An 18,512-nucleotide genomic window follows, 5' to 3' on the forward strand; every position below is an offset into this window, starting at 1 on the left:
CATGAAGGGCCAAGACAGCCGGCTGCTGGCCTCATATTCACATGTCGAAGGAGAGGTGGACGATCATCCAACCAGAATGGAGGTATCATGTGGTTAGTACGATGATCCCCCCCCCCCCAGCCGTCATAGCTGGTTTTCGAAACCGGATTTTCGCTACCTATCGTAGCCTAGATGGAGAATACCATACATAAAATTATTATTATCCTCATTCGATACGGCTCAACGCTTGGTCGAACTGAGTTGCTTAAGCAGGCTTAAGACAAGATGTGTAATTCCTAAGTTATTGATTGTTGTCAGCTTGCCGGTAATAATAATAATAATACATCAGTAGACTATTATTTTTTTTTTTGCTTACTTTATACTTTATAAAATATACTCGTATTAAAACAATTATATTTTGTGATGGGGAAAGAAGTTATCCCTGGCAGGGACTTTAGTGCAAACCCTCGTATTACCACTGTTTGACTATTGCGACATAATACTTACAGATTTGACAACTGAACTTTCGAACAAGCTACAGCGTGTGCACAATATGTGTGTCAGATTCATCAGCAATGCTCGCAAATTTAACCATATTACACCTTCGTTCAGATATTTATCCTGGCTGCGACTCAATAACCGTAGATCACTTCATTCGCTGTCTCTTCTGTTTCGAGTTCTCCACACTTCTACTCCAAATTATCTTCGTTCCCGGTTTAACTACTTATCCTCCAGTCACAATCTAAACACCAGGTCACAAGAGAGCCGAATTCTAGCAATTCCTGTCCATAGAACATCCCACTGTTCATCCTCTTTCACTGTCTCCGTCCCTCGTGAATGGAATTCTCTACCTCAGAAGATTAGGGGCTGCCAGACAATAACTACTTTCAAGACAAAGATAAACAATTTCTTACTGACGCAGAGAAATTGAAGTTGTAATTATAATCATCGAGTTTAATTATTTAATTATATTTAGGTATGATGATTATTATTAATAATGTTATTATTAGTACGTAATTATTTCATTGGAGTGTTGGGAAGGTAAAAGAATTGTTATGTATTGTATTGCATTGTGTTAATTATGTTTTGCTCCTTAGCAATATAGTAGTTTTGTATTTTTGTATCGCACTGGTTGAGTGGAAGAGAAGGCCGAATGGCCTTAACTCTGCCAGTTAAAATAAACCATTATTATTATTATTATTATTATTATTATTATTATTATTATTATTATTATTATTATTATTATGTTAATATGAATTTATGAGAGGGTGGATAACTTTCCAACAGGGGGGAAACCCCCATCCCCCCGTTAATTCACATCCTGTAAAAGTTGTTGCCGTCAAAGCCTATAAGTATGAGCAATCTGTTATATACTGTACGTCCTCTTCACTTACTTTCATATCCATACTCTGTCACTTACTTTTCTCGCACTCTTCATTCTCACTTTTTTCTGTCATATGTTGTCATCAAGCTCATTCTGTGCCTCCCATATCTAGTTATCGCTCTCCTAATCTCAGCCCCTTTCTCAGTATCATACTCTTTCTCATTCCATTCTTATATCTTCTCATTTTACTCCCATATTCCCTACCCTCTCTCGCTCTCATAATCCCTCTCTTCGTCAATCTCATTTTCTCATAGTCTCTCTCCTACTTCGGTTTTGCCCGGTTTCTGGTACACCTCAGTTAACTGTCAGTTACTTAACTGCACTTATACATTTAACTTCACTGATAAATTTGATGAGTTTCCGAAAAGTTAAATGTAGATTTATCAGATCTTATAACTAACAGTTGAGGTAACTTGAAGTTCAGTATATCTTGTTGTCCATAGATGTCTCCACTAGTATTTCGTTAGTGATTTTTTTTAGTTATTTATAGTTATTTTTATTTGCAGAAGTTTTCAGTAGTAATATGACAGTGAGCTCTGTACTAGTAGGAGCAAGGCTTTTTAATTAAGGAACCGTGTGATAAACAATAGTGCAGTGGCGGTGCGTCAATAAGAGCACAAGAGCACGTGAACACCTTGTTTCCATTAATGCGCGACTAGTTTTATTATTTAATATCGTATTGACGTAGTGGGGATATATAATATCAGGATCGAGTATTTTAAACTTCCCGCATCTTGCATAAACTTCTTATGTAAACTTGACAACATCCGTTCATGTACAAGCCGTGCTCTTTTCAAGAAGGTTACAGAAATTTCACGCATGCGCGGGAAAAAAATTGTCTTCCGCTGGCCGCTTATGACTCATGAAGAGCACAAAGCGTTAAGTGAACAGTGAATCTATCCTACAGATGTCAGGTGCATCGATGCTATCGTTCACGTGCTATATCTCGAGGAGAAAATTTAATAAGTCTGTATTTTAGCCTGCAGGTGTCAGCATCTCACTGTCTGAACGTTTACTTTATGTGGATGTGTGCACAGTGCTGCTACGAGAGTGTAGTTTGTGAATTACTATACTTCAGTGTCGGCATATAGCATAGTTTGGCTTTCAAAGACGTGCTGGCTGAATGTGGTGGTGGTATGAATTTAAATATCTGTATGGTGGTGTATATTATTTAAGAATAATATTTACTGGCATGTATCTATAGTAATCAATCTATGCGGATGGGATTACAGTACTGGTATAGGCTATAGTGTATCAGTGTGTTGTGAGTCAAAATACGGTATATGAACACACGCTTTTGTAAATTGTTTTATGTATTAATTTTTAACAAACGTAAACAATGAACTCTGTTCAAGTGATTTTGAAGAGTGAAGAACTGGGTAAACTGACTTTCCAGGAAAAATTGGAAATAAAAAGACTAGGTTCCAATATTATTATTGTTATTATTATCATTATTACTATTATTATTATTATTGTTATTGTTATTATTATTATTATTATTATTATATTATGTCGTTTTGAATTTATATACGGTTTTTTCGACAGTGAAACATTGGAATCATGACATTTCATATTAGGCTAAAAACGTACGATTTCAAATTCTCTTCGATTTTGGAACACAAAATTCTGAACACACATAATATTTTATCACGAGCCGCCACTGCAATAGTGTACATGTATACTTCCATCTCAATCGTTATATGATTAAAAAAGCAATAGTTGTTGGTACTTGGCGTCATCATCGAGGTAAACAATACTAGTGGAGAGAGGGCTAGATGTAATTTCTGCTACAGAAATGCAACCACCGTCAGCTGTAGTGGTTATGGCAGCCATATTGGTAATCTAAAAATATGTTGCATTCGTCCATATGAATGCTTTCATGTGTTCAAATGGACTTTTCGGAGACCGAAATACCATTGGCATTGGTAGAGCACCCAAGAATAAAATATTCCTTGACTGACGATATAGAATCTGAAGTTTATGACGAAAATTAAGTTTAAGATATTCGAAATTGTCTTTACAAACACACATCATTATCCTAATATGTCATCGAAAGTAGAATATTTACCATAAGTTACGTAAATAAAACGCCAAATTTTTAAACTATACGATAATATAGTAAATTAATTTATTGTGGTCTGTATTATTACTTAATATCAGTTATTATAGTTTACGAAGCAGTAATGCAGTAGCGCCGCATGTCGGTATTTGTTCGAATCAGTACTAACAGCCAGGTAATTAAAGCCGAGACACAGTTACCAGTTGAAGCACAGATAACTGTAATTGATGTAATAGGTCTGATGGTGGGAGCACGAGGTACCATACCCTCCTTCTTTGCCAATAAATGTAAAAACCTGGGGCTAACACACAGCATTGTGAAGGAAATAGCCATTAGTGCCCTCAAAGGATCGGTTCAGATATTGAGAAATCATTTGTATGGGAGTGATAATGGAAATTTCAAGTTATCTTAACCGATGGCTGTTGATTGGTTTAGATATCAATGCCAATGAATCCGTACTATTATTTTTCTCGCGGTTTATCTGATGATATTTTTTCCCCTCTTTCTTAACTGTAAATGAGCATAAACGCTACTTAGGTGTAAACTTTCTGACATTTTGTATATTCGATTCCCTAACCGTTTCAAATGTATATCATTTTATCTTTTATTTATTTATTTATTTATTTTATTTATTTATTTAACCTGGTAGAGATAAGGCCATTAGGCCTTCTCTTCCCCTCTACCAAGGGATAACAACTACAATATTAAGAATACAATTACAATTATAATTACGATTAATATTAAATTTACAGATACAATAAAAATCAAAGTACTAAAAGATTAACTGATTAATAAAAGCTAGACAGTTTATTGTGAAAGTTAAGAAGAGAGAAATATTTCTTTTATTGATTAAGTAAAAATTAAACCTAGTCTACGCAGTAAGAAAATGCTTAATAAGCTTGCTTTTGAACGCTACTAAATTCCGACAGTCTCTGATGTCACTGGGTAGGGTATTCCACAAGCGCGAGAGCGAGATTGTCTATGATGATGAATACGATGATGTCTTATGTGTTGGTATGGCTAATATGCGGCTATTTTGCGTGCGTGTGAAGAGATTATGATATGATGACAGGTAGGCTAACTGAAACGGGAGGCAAGGTAGGTAGGTGTAGAAGTGTGAAGGACTTGGAAAAGGAGAACAAGAGAGTGAAAATTTCTACGTTCGTTAAGCCGTAGCCAGTTTAGAGTTTGGAAGGATGGGGTAATGTGGTCAGCTCGACGGACATTCAGACGAAGCGAACACAAGAATTATGAACACGTTGTAATCTTTGCGACTGGTTGACATTGAGGTCAGTCAGTAGAAAATCACAATAATCAAAGTAAGGCATTACTAGTGTTTCCACTAGTATTTTCTTGAGTGAAACAGGAAGGTGTGTTTCCAAATTATATGTATGTAATACGCTTTGTCAAATCTGGCAACCTTTTCATAAGGGAAGCTAAATTTATTATTATTATGACGATAACTGTTGTTTCGGAAACTCGTTTCAAACATATCAGCACGTGAAATCATAGATAACTCTTCATGTCAGGTATGCTCATTCTCTGACTCCCGATTACGTTCTGTAATCACAACCTTCCAATGTAGAGCGTGCTGCTCCTCGTTCGAAGCTCGACGGATGGCTGCAGAAGGCAGTTCAAGTACTTAGTAACGTACGAATAGTGCGGGACAATGACACAGTCAAAACCTTCTGTAAGCAAACGATCATTCCGTACAGTTTGGGAGGAAGACTATTTTTGTTGTACGTTCGGTGAAAACGTAAAGTGTTTACTATGTTGTAAGGTACTGTCAGGAATACTACTGAGCAACATAAAACGACATTATAGGCTCTGCCACCCAGAACATGCCGAAGTGACAGGGAAGCTGTTTTCTGTAATATTATTATGTATTCATATACCAACGTTTTTATTATTATTATTATTATTATTATTATTATTATTATTTTATTATTATTGTATTATTATTAGGCCTATTATTATTATTATTATTATTATTATTATTATTATTATTATTATTATTATTATCATCATCATCATTGTTATTGTGGTGATTTTATTCCAACAGAAATACATGTTATGATAAAATAATTTTTCATGGGTGCAACGTGCACTATAGCTTCAAGAATTGAAAGCACTTCATGAAAGGCCGAACATTGAAGAGAGTCTAACAACTCAGAGTCTTTGTTTAGGAGCAAGTTGTGTAGTATGTTGGGAATTAGCTAAAGCACTAAAACTCTTCACGGGAGGAGAACTTGTAAAGAGATCTATGGTGCGTGAACAAAATATAGTTAATTGTATCTCTGTACTGGAACAGCTCGAATGTGAATTCAGAGAACATAGATTTAGTGATTTTAGACGTATGGAGAGTGATATTAATGTTTTTGTTAATCCTTTCAGGGGCGGACGCAGGATTTCTTTTCGGGGAGGGATTTGAGGAGATAGTAAAAATGGAGTAATGAGAAATAAGTTTATATACTGACAATTTGTTTCCGGGTCACAAACATTTACAAGTTGGCCTGAGTAGCGTAGTCGGTATAGCCTTCTGTGCTCGAAGTTGCGAGTTCTACCCCAACCCAGCTCGATGGCATTTAAGTGTGTTTAAATGCGACAGGCCTCATATTAGTCGATTTACTGGCATGTAAAAGAAGTCCTGAGGGAAAAAATTCCGGCACACCTGCGACACTGATATAACCTCGGCAATTGCGAGCGTTGTTGAACAAACTATAATTTTTTAATTTTAACACATACAACGACTGCAATACAAAAACAATGGCAGAATGACATTTACAGAAGAAGGCGACGAGGCTTCTTAGACATTTCACCCAGTACTTCTTGAGCTTTTACTTCTACATTTTTATGCATATACATCAAGGCCAGTCCATTTAATCTGTCTGCTCCCATCGTGCTCCTCAAGTAAGTCTTCAAATACCGCAGTGTTGAGAACGACCGTTCTGGTGTTGCTGTAGTTACAGGCAACGTGCAGAAAAGTTTCAGCGCCTTGCGAGTGCAGGGAAAAATAATTTCATTGCACCTGTTCAAAGATGATATAAAATCAGTAGGTATTAGGTGAAGATTTTTCTGATCAAGGAAATTTCTTCTCCACATCTTCAATCCATTGAAGAAAGACTCTGGTGATGCATCAACATCATTGGGCCACTGATTTACTATAGCCTCAACAGCAGTTTCTAAATCTTCATCTGATGCTCGCACTATGTTTTTAGGCAGCAAAATTTGTATGGACTTTAGGATTCCCTTATGATTTAAAAACCTGTCCTTGAGCTGACTAATGAAATAGTCTAAGAAGAGAAGGAAAATTAAAAGCCTAAAATAATCTTCATGACTCTCTGTCTTGAAGTAAGAACGCTGTGTTTGTCTTCCTGCAGTTCTTGGAATTTAACATTTTAGCAAAGAGAATTTACGTAGAAAACTCTCTAATTCCTATGTACATTCACGAATTAAAATTAATATTATTTTTGTTTCTTGTTTCGTATTTTTCTCAAAATTTCGGGAGGGGATATAGGCTATCCCTTTAATCCCCCCCTTGCATACGCCCCTGAATCCTTTCATAGTAAATTTGGTACAATCTGTGAGAGTGCAGTTCCAGACGAGTTCATTGATTTACAAATTCATAACTAAATGCGCAGCATATGACTTTTCAAGCATAGAAGTATTAAAATATGAACAAAACGAAATATGCCAAGTTGAACTTATTCGCTGTCACTATATTAGCTATCTTTGCCTCAACATATTTTCGAGAATGAAGGTTGCTAACTCCGAAAATCCAAACATAGATCCCGATTAACAGATGAGCATCTTTCGCGCATTGCAGTAAATTCTTTGGAAATAGATTTCCGATTACTTGCAGAAAAGAATGCACATGTTGAATAGACTGCAATGTATAGTGGAATATGAAAATACCATTATCTATGATATAATAGTATCGTAACTATATACAGTCTTACCAATAAACCGTGTATAGTTTTTATACGAGACTTATGCAGAGTTGAGACAGAAAACGTTACTAATAAACCATGAATAAGCTATGGACGTATAAACAGGCTGTAACTATACAATGGGAATTGCTTTGCAGTAGTTATATACACTAAACCCCTTGTTTAAGCGTTGTATATAGGGAAAAAATGGCCGCCCCTTTAACAGCTGTTCGTATCGACTGTCATTTTATGATGATGTTTACCTTGTAACCACAGAAGAACAAACCAAAGATCATAGAATTATTAGAATAATATTGCTGTAGCTTGTACTCTTTGACCAAAATGTAGTGTGGTAATCGATTAGAGCCAGTTGTACTATCGATATTTAACACGCCACACTAGAGCGCTCTATCGGATCCAGTAGAGAACCTCAGATATTCTATTACCTTTCGTAACGAAGTAATGACGAAACTATGGCGTAGCTGTGTAACAGTTATACTGTTATACACGACGTATGTAGTGATTATTAGTAAGGAATTTACACACGACTAACAAACGAGCTACTCATTGTATAAGTATAAGACAGTTAAACGTCTGTATATAGAGTTTTTATTAGTAAGACCGATAAAATATAATAAATAATGTAATAACTGAATATTACAGTGTATGCTCTTTCCTTTTTCAAATTCAGTTTATTATCCTTATTTGTAAGAGAGTGAGAGCGATGACATGGGCGGTGCTGCAATGTAGTTGCGGAGCCCAGTCCGTACACTGTGTGTGTTATGCAGTGCAGCATCATCCGTGTAATCGGGGCTTTTACAATTTTGAGCATACCTGCTTTATGTACAGCTGTCAAAAAAGAAAGTGGCCGCACTCGTGAACAGCGAATATTTTCAAAGTCCACTTCTAGTCGCGGCGATGTTACACGATGCATGTGCTTGTACAAGCAGTTCCGGAACTATGAAAGTGTTCGATATCTGCGCCTCGTAGACCAGCGGTAGAGTGCTTGTTTAATGATTCAAAGGTCGTGGGTTCGGGCCTTCTTCAAGTTTTCATTTTATTTTTTAATCGTTCTTTAGCGATGTAAATGATATTCAAATTATTATTTATATCCAGTTATCGTTCTTTATGGATATCACGTTATTTATATTTTGTTATCGTTCTTTAGAAATATGAATGAAATTCAGGTCATCATTTGTATTCTGTTATCGTATTATAACGATATGAATAATAATTATTATTGTATCTCCAATGGGGGTTAGCCCTATTTTACATATGTATGTTAGGGCTATAGTTTTATACACAAAAAAGATAAGCATAAAGAGGAATGGAAAAGAAAATTAAATTAGCTTATGCGATGTAAACAAAACATAAACAATCCGTAAATTAGGCTTTGCGATTGCAAAACAAATATCAGGTATCAATTTGAAACATACAAAAACATTAAAAACACATATACGTAACACTTCTATAACACAAATATGCAGCTTTCCGTACCATACATCATAAATTAATACACAATAGTCACACAAACACAATCAAACTATAATTACGACATTGCGACGACATCAAGCATCCCATAACTGACTCACATACATAACAAATCAAGCATCCGTTGCAACACATACACTTCAACATAGTAACCACACTTTTAAAAGTTACAAATTTGGCTCCAAGAAGAATAAATAGGACACTGTTACTAATTACTGTTCTTCTACAATTTCTTAAATACATCTGTAATAAATCTGTGAAATTCCGATATGAATAATATTCACGTTTTTTATATTGTTATCGTTCTTTAGCGATTTAAATAATATTCAAGTTATCATTTATATTCTGTTTTCCTTCATTAACATTATAAAACAATATTCAAGTTATTTATATTGTTATTGTTCTTTCGCAATATATTAATTAAACAAACCGATATTTATCATTTATATTCTGTTATCGTTCTTTAGTGATACTGTATAAATAATATTCAAGTTATTTATATTGTAATCGTTCTTTAGCGATATAAATAACATAAATTTAATATTAGGTTTGGAAAAATCCAGTTGCATAATACTGCTATTAGTTTTTCTTTTTGTATTATTACATTATACTATCTTGAACCACAATAAAATGAAAAGGAGTAACGAGGAATTGAACCTGAGACGTTGACATCTAAATTCCGATGTTCGTCCGCTGAGCTACGAGAGCAAAAGTGTGGAAACATTTTCGGAAAAATTGGCCCAATCACACTCTAAGATTTTCTGATGATTCGTAGAAGCTAGTCCAGGATGCGGGGGGCAAAGGCTAATTGAGATTTCCCGGTCTCTGACCGGGTCAAACATCCTGATAGAATTAATATTTAACCCTTGCCGTGACCTTCGGTGAAGTCCGGAGGGCCCAATTAGTCAAATCCACTCTCCTCATCTCCACGCTTGGGCCCCCTGGAATTTAATAAGATGCGAAAGAGATAGTGGTGTGCGGAAAGCAACGGGATGTTACCGCATTTAGGTCTATCCTTCCCAAGAAAACTGCAAACATGAACAAAGGAAGCTTTTAATAGGAGAACAAGGATCTTCTGCGGACCTCTGGAAAAAGAATTAAGGAAGAGACTAGTGAAGTTCTTTGTGTGGAGTGTGGCATTGTATGGGGAAAGAACATGGACATTACGACGAAATGAAGAGAAACGAATTGAAGCATTTGAAATGTGGATGTGGAGAAGAACGGTGCGTGTAAAGTGGACAGACAGAATAAGAAATAAAATTGTATTTGAAAAAGTGAGTGAAGAAAGAATGATGCTGAAACTGATTAGAAAGAGAAAAAGGAATTGGTTGGGTCTCTGGTTGAAAAGAATAATAGACGACATTAGGATACGTGGATCATATGCGGAGACTAAGAGGAAGGCAGAAAATAGAAAAGATTGGAGATTGCTGGGTTTGCAATGAAAGACCTGCCCATGGACAGAACATTTATGTGTGTATGTTCAGAATGCCTGGAATATCGTGTCTAAGAACAGTCGCTATTTGCAAAGACTAGTCAATTCCATGCCCACTCGACTGCAAGATGATCGAGATAAGAGGAAGATAGACTAAATATTGAATTGTGGCTTTTTGTTTTGTTTTTTGAACGCTTAATTTTTTGAATGTTTTAAGGCCGACGCCAGTATATTTGTTATGTTTATGCCACGAAAGATATTTTATTGAGAATAAAATCTTTTTTCTTTCCATTTGCAGCCACAATATCATAATGATAATGATAAAGTCATGGCATAATATATTAATGAACCTGATGTTAATTACTAAAATAATCATAAAAGAGAAAGGAGCCATTATGTCTAGTTTGTCTCTCTCAAAAACAGAACAAAAAAGGACATAAAAAGCACGAGGTTGTAGTCGAACGCAGGACCTCATGAATAAGAGGCCTGAACGCTACCATTATGCTATCGAATAACACACAGTATACTTCAATTATAACTGTAGATATCAGGCAACGTGGTCCAACAACATGTAACATCGCCTGTCTCCGAATTGTAGCGAAGATACCCGAATGGAACTTTGTTCCAGGAGTGCGGCCACTTTTTCTTTTGACAGCTGTACAGAAACAGGGCATTAGAGTTCTACATATCTTCTTTCTCTTTGCTCCCCTCTTTTCTTTCTTCTCACCTCGCCTAGCTCTACTCTTTTTCGTCTCTTGCTCATTTGAGAGCTACAGCCGATGTTCTCCCAGCAGCGTGGTGCATGGAACAGGTGAGACGCATAGTTGTGAGCCGCATTGATCGGCGGAGGAGTTATGCCAGGCAGTGACAGCGGTCTCGCGATGTCAATCCTCCACGGGGCTCTGTGCACGTTCGACATCGCGCCTCGGCGGTACTTACGAGCCTACCGCAGTGACAAACTTGCAAGAGAAGGTCGATATTCAAGTCACTTACGGCCGTGGCACTGTTAACTGCCTCCTTTATCGTCACGTGCTTCTAAGGTTTACTCTCATATATTTCGTAGCGTTTTCATGCACAGCTTAGTGCAGAATCTTTCTGGCGAGTTCGTATTAAAAAAAAAAAAATGTTACTCGGTCTTCATTACTTCGCTATACCGATATCACTTTCTACAGGGTGATTTACCGTCTCTTAGGGAGCTTATTTCCGATGACATTCTGAGCAAAAAAAATGTCATATAAACGTTTGTCCTAATCTCAGTATTTTCAGAATTACACTAATTTCAATTTGTTTGTAAAATACCATTATTCTTGAGTTTTAAGGGTAAAAGAATATTACCTTACAAAGAGGAATGTATACATTAACAGTCTTACTAATAAATCGTGTATAGTTTTTATACGAGACTCATGCAGAGTTGAGACAGAAAACGTTACTAATAAACCGTGAATAAGCTATGGACGTATAAACAGGCTGTAACTATACAATGGGAATTGCTTTGCAGTAGTTATATACACGAAACCCCTAGTTTAAGCGTTGTATATAGCGAAAAAATGGCCGCCCCTTTAACAGCTGTTCGTATCGACTGTCATTTTATGATGATGGTTACCTTGCAACCACAGCAGAACAAACCAAAGATCATAGAATTATTAGAATAATATTGCTGTAGCTTGTACTCTTTGACCAAAATGTAGTGAGGTAATCGATTAAAGTCAGTTGTACTATCGATATTTAACACGCCACACTAGAGCGCTCTACCGGATGCAATAGAGAACCTCAGATATTCTATTACCTTTCGTAACGAAGTAATGACGAACCTATGACGTAGCTGTGTAACAGTTATACTGTTATACACGACGTATGTAGTGATTATTAGTAAGGAATTTACACACGACTTATAAACGAGCTACTCATTGGATAAGTATAAGACAGTTAAACATCTGTATATAGAGTTTTTATTAGTAAGATCGTAAATAAAATATTAAAAGATTTTGGGGTGGAAATTTCAGCACAAAAATAAAAAGTAATGGCATTTTTAGGACAAGACCCAGTCAGAAGTAAGATAATACACAATAACCAATGCCTCGAACAAGTGCAAAATTTCAATTATCTGGGTTGTGAAATATCTTATCAAAATGAAAAAGATGTGAACAAGAAAATAACCAAATTTACACAAATTCTAGGAATAATAAACAATACATTAAAAGATAAATTAGTACAAAAATCTACAAGAATAAAAATATATACATAATACACTAGCATTACCCTCCCTTTTATACGGAAGCGAGATTTGGACATTAAAGAAAAAATACATGAACAGAATCAAAGCAACGGAAATGAAATTTTTCAGGAGGACAGCAGGATATACTCTTTTAGACCGAAAAAGGAATGAAGAAATTTTAGAACAATTAGAAGTAGAGTCAGTAGAAGAAAAAATCAGCAGATACAAATTCAATTGGCTAGATTATGTAAGAAGAATGGAAAATTCAAGAATCCCAAAAATTATGATGCAGTATAAACCTAGAGGATATCATCGACTAGGAAGACCTTTAAGAAGACTGCTAGATGGGGCCGAAACAGGTCTACAGAGGGCTAATTCGTGAAGGATGATGATGATGATGATGATGATGATGATGATGAATATTACCGATAAAGAATGAACTATTCAGGAATATCATTTCTTTAATTTAGCTAATATTCCGAATATAGAAATGTGTTGGGAATTCCATAGTTGCTTCGTACATAATTCTTTTTTCGATTGTTAACCACAAAATTACATTTTCTTACGCATTTATCAACATTAATCTCAATATAGAGAAAATCAAAACTCGAGTGGGATTTAATTGACTATTACACGATTAGAAGAAAGTATATAAAGATTAGAAGTAACAAAGTACTCCAATACAATAAAATATTAATTGGCTTACGAAAATACAACTGTCTTCAAATGTATTATTGTACCATCTCAACATTACGCTAGATGGAAGCAGTGTTTTATGATTATGTTTTCTTGTTATCAGTTGTGCCAACTATGGAATCTCCATTGAACTCTATGGATGGTTACTAGTCAAGAAGGCTTTGTTGATTTAGTTTCATTTTTATTAAAACAGTTGCATTCCACTTCAATCATCCGGATCCCAGTAATCAACGTCACTTGACACATGATTTTCAATAAATCTTAGTATTAAACAATCTCTGGTACATGACTATCCGTAATATCATAATAGCAGAAGCTATAACAAACATAACCTAAATAATATAAACAAGTGTTAGAAAAGTTTTAATTAGGGAAGATGAAATAAGCAAAAAACGTTTTAATTAACGATGATGAAATAAAAAATAAACATGAATAATTTTGAAAGGAACAATTATTGAAAGTACAATGTTCAAATTTGAATGTTTTAGTGGTTGGTGGTTCAGTTGATGTTATATTGGACGTGTGCGTAAAAGAAGTGAACTCGTTGATGTACATGGTGTATCCCTCAACTTATTCAGGATTTCCGAATGGTGCTCTTCATATATGACCAGTGATTTTTATTAATTCTTTTTCTTTAATGCCTATGCTAGTCGTATTTGAAAGTGCTGTGCATCGACTGGAGTGGTTTGTAATTTTCTGTTTTTTGACTTCCAGACCAGTGCAGTTTGAAATGTTGGCAAACAAAGAAACAAGTGCTAGTGTAGTGATAAAAATAAACAAATGCTAGGGACGCGGTAAAATTAAACAAATGCTAGGGACGCGATAAAATTGTGCGATAAGCAGCCATGATTGGTTGAAAGACGTCCTTTCGTACCGTTTTATTGGTCAAAAGTAGTGTGACGTGTAAAAGTGTAATAGTTACAATAATTGTTACAAATCACGCCACTCTTGTAACTTCTTTAAGACTGTACATTAGGATGCATAATTAAATTGTAAAGGATTCAGTTCCTAAAGTGGTATGATTTGTAACAATTTTTGTGACAAGTGCGTAAGGATGATGTAAATTTTAGTTAAAAATTGAAAAACAAAATCTGTACAAAGCAATTAACAACACAATTTAAGCGTCTTTAATACATCTGGATTTCATGTAAAGGAAATGTAACAATTTTTTTTTAGCAATTCGCCCCACTCTTAGAGCGTAGTCCATGAAGTCGCCAATGCAATGCTTAAATGTGCAAAAATATCATCTGCAAGAACGTAAAAATACAAAGCGTCAAAGCAACGCTGCCAAACAACAAAAATTAAAGTAGTCATTTTCTTCTAACTTCCATCAGATAATGACGATCTTGGCTCTCAACAGGTTTTTCCCACGATAGGCTAGTACCTTTGTTTTTATTGGATTAATTGTTAGATTGTATTCTGCAGCAATCTTACGAAGTTCAAACACACTGTACTTCTGTGCATCCTCGGAAGAACTATAATTGCGTGATTATCAGCAAACAGAATTATATCTATAATATCTTCATTCATATTAAATTTTGGTAAATGTCTTGCCATTTTTGTATGAAGTCGTCAATATATACTATAAATTAAAAAGAGTGGGTGATAAGGGATACCCTTGTCTGACCCTTTGATTGATTAAAATTCCTTTTTCCGATCTTCGATAACCACACTTTATATTGATTATTGTACCTATATATAAGCTTTGAGTTGCCCTAATAATATGACTTGAGAAACCTTTCTTAACCATTATATCCCACAGTATTTCCCTTTTTAATATATCAAAAACTTTCACATAATCAATGAAAGTTATATTTACTTACTTACTTACTTACTTACTTACTGGCTTTTAAGGAACCCGTAGGTTCATTGCCGCCCTCACATAAGCCCGCCATTGGTCCCTATCCTGAGCAAGATTAATCCAGTCTCTACCATCATATCCTACCTCCCTCAAATCCATTTTAATATTATCTTCCCATCTACGTCTCGGTCTCCCCAAAGGTCTTTTTCCCCTCCGGCCTCCCAACTAACACTCTATATGCATTTCTGGATTCGCCCATACGTGCTACATGTCCTGCCCATCTCAAACGTCTGGATTTTATGTTCCTAATTATGTCAGGTGAAGTATACAATGCGTGCAGCTCTGCGTTGTGTAACTTTCTCCATTCTCCTGTAACTTCATCCTTTTAGCCCCAAATATTTTCGTAAGAACCTTATTCTCAAACACCCTTAATCTCTGTTCCTCTCTCAAAGTGAGAGTCCAAGTTACACAACCATACAGAACAACCGGTAATATAACTGTTTTATAAATTCTAACTTTCAGACTTTTGACAGAAGACTAGATGACAAAAGCTTCTCAACCGAATAATAACAGGCATTTCCCATATTTATTCTGCGTTTAGTTTCCTTCCGAGTGACATTTAGATTTGTTACTGTTGCTCCAAGATATTTTAATTTTTCCACCTCTTCGAAGGATAAATCTCCAATTTTTATAGTTCCATTTCGTACAATATTCTGGTCACGAGACATAATCATATACTTAGTTTTTTCGGGATTTACTTCCAACCCTATCGCTCTACTTGCTTCAACAAGAATTTCCGCGTTTTCCCTAATTGTTTGTGGATTTTCTCCTAACATATTCACGCCATCCGCATAGACAAGAAGCTGATGTAACCCGTTCAATTCCAAACCCTCTGTGTTATCCTGAACTTTCCTAATGGCATATTCTAGACCGAAGTTAAAGAGTAAAGGTGATAGTGTATCTCCCTGCTTTAGCCCGCAGTGAATTGGAAAAGCATCAGATAGAAAATGGCCTATACGGACTCTGCTGTAAGTTTCACTAAGACACATTTTAATTAATCTAACTAGTTTCTTGGGAATACCAAATTTAATAAGAATATTATATAAAACTTCTCTCTTAACCGAGTCATACGCTTTTTTGAAATCTATGAATAAATGATGTACTGTACCCTTATACTCCCATTTTTTCTCCAGTATCTGTCGAATACAAAAAATCTGATCAATAGTCGATCTATTACGTCTAAAACCACACTGATGGTCCCCAATAATTTCATCTACATATGGAGTTAATCTTCTCAAAAGGATATTCGACAAAATTTTGTAAGACGTCAACAAAAGTGATATTCCTCGAAAGTTACTACAGTTAGTCTTGTCCCCCTTCTTAAAAATAGGTACGATTATGGACTCCTTCCATTGTTCTGGTACAATTTCCTTTTCCCAAATTGCAAGTACAAGTTTATAAATTTCGCTAGATACTGCCCTTCCACCCTCTTGTTTTAATTCTGCAGGAATTTGATCAATACCTGGAGACTTGTACTTTTGTTAGGGCCTATATATACTAGGAGATTAAATTATCTTTTCTTCTCAAGAAGTTGCGTCACTGTGAAGATACAATCCATACATGATCTTTCTGGGCGAAATGCATTCTGGGTTTCTGACAGCATACATTCAACTATAGTTTTTATTCGGTTTGCTAGTATTTTAGAATATATTTTGTAACAGAAGTTAATAGACTAATCCCCCTATAATTATTGTAATCTTCCTTAGAGCCTCTTTTGATTAGGTATTGGAATAACCATAGCTGCTCTCCACTTTTCTGATATGGTTCCTCTATGTAATAGTAAGTAAAGAAAAAACTGCGTCTTAGGGTCATGTTCATAGACGAAACTTTGGTCCAAAGTTGACTTTGGAAAGTACAAAGTCACCATTTTCGTATTTACAGTCGACACTTTGACGAAAGTAAACTTCAACAAGCAAATACGCACGATCTTCGAAGTCGCCGAAAAATGTAGACTTTGACTTTCGTTCGTAGACGTAAGGAAAATGGCTGATATTTGGAAAATTGTTGGATTTGCCGAGAATATTGAGGACATTAGGGGATTATTAAAGCTACTCATGTTTCTTAGCGTATTATTATAGATTATAAATTCAAATCAAGGTACTGATTTGTTAAGCAGACAGTATTAGATATCCTCGTTATGTTTCAACTTCCATTGATGAATAACAATCTGTTCCACCAATAATACAACTTATTTCATCGCTATCTTACGCTGTAGGGAAGGATTGATAGCTTAATATTGATTCTGATTATTTAATTCTATAGAGGATAGGTTATACAGTTGGATGTGCAGTTAATTTATAATCTTGCTGTCGTCATAATGTTTTCTGCATATCGATTTCAGATAATTTTTAAGTAGTTTCTGCAGACATGCAGGGAATGACTCTACCAACTGTCAGCAGGATAAGACGAGTACCGTAATATGTCTCTTTCATAGTCTGTCATTTGTGACATCTTTCTTCCATATCTTCAGAATAAAATTATTTTATAATGAAACAATTTGAGGGCTTAATGTGAAACTAGCGTAACTACAATCGATGTTTTATTCACAAGACAATTCTGAACAGGCAATACTATTTCCGATGAACTCTACCATCATGTTTTGTAGTTACGAATTGTGTTATATACAAGACTGTTCGAAACTGAACTAGGATTTTTGTGAACAAGCAGAAGAACAAATTATTATCGATTGGTGTAAAAACCTAAAAATGTCTATTTTTGTACTTACGTTAGTTTCACACTAAACCCTCGAATAATTCTTTGATGGGCGATCATAAGAATACAAGTCAAAAAACCTTATTTTACAGGAGAGCAAAAAAACTGTTTAACATCGTACATGATTTTGAAGATACTGTTATGTGTATTAGAGAATGTGGCGTTCTACAGCAGGTTTTGACTTGTACTCTTTTTACCAGACATACTCGTAGATATCGAGCTGATGATGACAAAACTGTATATATCTCAATTTCGCCAAAAATTGGCTTGTACTCTTATGATCGCCTATCAAAGAATTATTCTTATGTAAAGCTGCAAGAACAGTTAACAATCGCTTAACATGTATCATTGTTCAATTGTTTCATTGATTTGTGACTCAAAAGATGGCTTTGATTGTGGTAATGCCTACTCTACTTCAACTATCTATTAATTTAATTCTTTTAGAAGGCAGTGACTGTGATTGCCAACTTTAGAACAAGATTGTCAAGTCTCGACTTACCAAACTCAAAGTCTCAGAAGTACTGTCTATGAATAGGACTTTTAACAAAGTTAACCTTTACTACGAAAGTCGACTTTGTGAAGTCTTCATCCAAAGTCTCGTTTATAAATACGGCCCTAAAAGTTATGTCTTACATATTAAAATATTTATAATGATTCATTATAATGCTAAACAACAGCTATTTTTAACAAAATAATCTGCCCTCAATGAGGGTGACCATAAAGATCCAGAATAAAAGCACTACAGAATAATTTA

The 18,512-nt window shown here is 35.2% G+C and overlaps 1 protein-coding gene across 1 annotated transcript in view; it reads right to left on the reverse strand.

Moving 5' to 3' along the window:
* LOC138713963 (uncharacterized) overlaps positions 1 to 11,193 on the reverse strand; it is a 74,791-nt gene extending 63,598 nt beyond the window's left edge. Inside the window, exons 1-2 of the mRNA XM_069846543.1 lie at positions 11,002 to 11,193; positions 3,093 to 3,205 (exon numbers count right to left, since the gene is read on the reverse strand). Coding sequence (XP_069702644.1) covers positions 3,093 to 3,205; positions 11,002 to 11,193 — 305 coding nt within the window. The remainder of the gene's footprint in view (positions 1 to 3,092; positions 3,206 to 11,001) is intronic.
* Between the last annotated feature and the right edge of the window lie 7,319 nt (positions 11,194 to 18,512).

Source organism: Periplaneta americana, chromosome 14 (assembly GCF_040183065.1).
Source record: "Periplaneta americana isolate PAMFEO1 chromosome 14, P.americana_PAMFEO1_priV1, whole genome shotgun sequence".
NCBI classification, from domain to species: Eukaryota; Metazoa; Arthropoda; class Insecta; order Blattodea; family Blattidae; genus Periplaneta; species Periplaneta americana.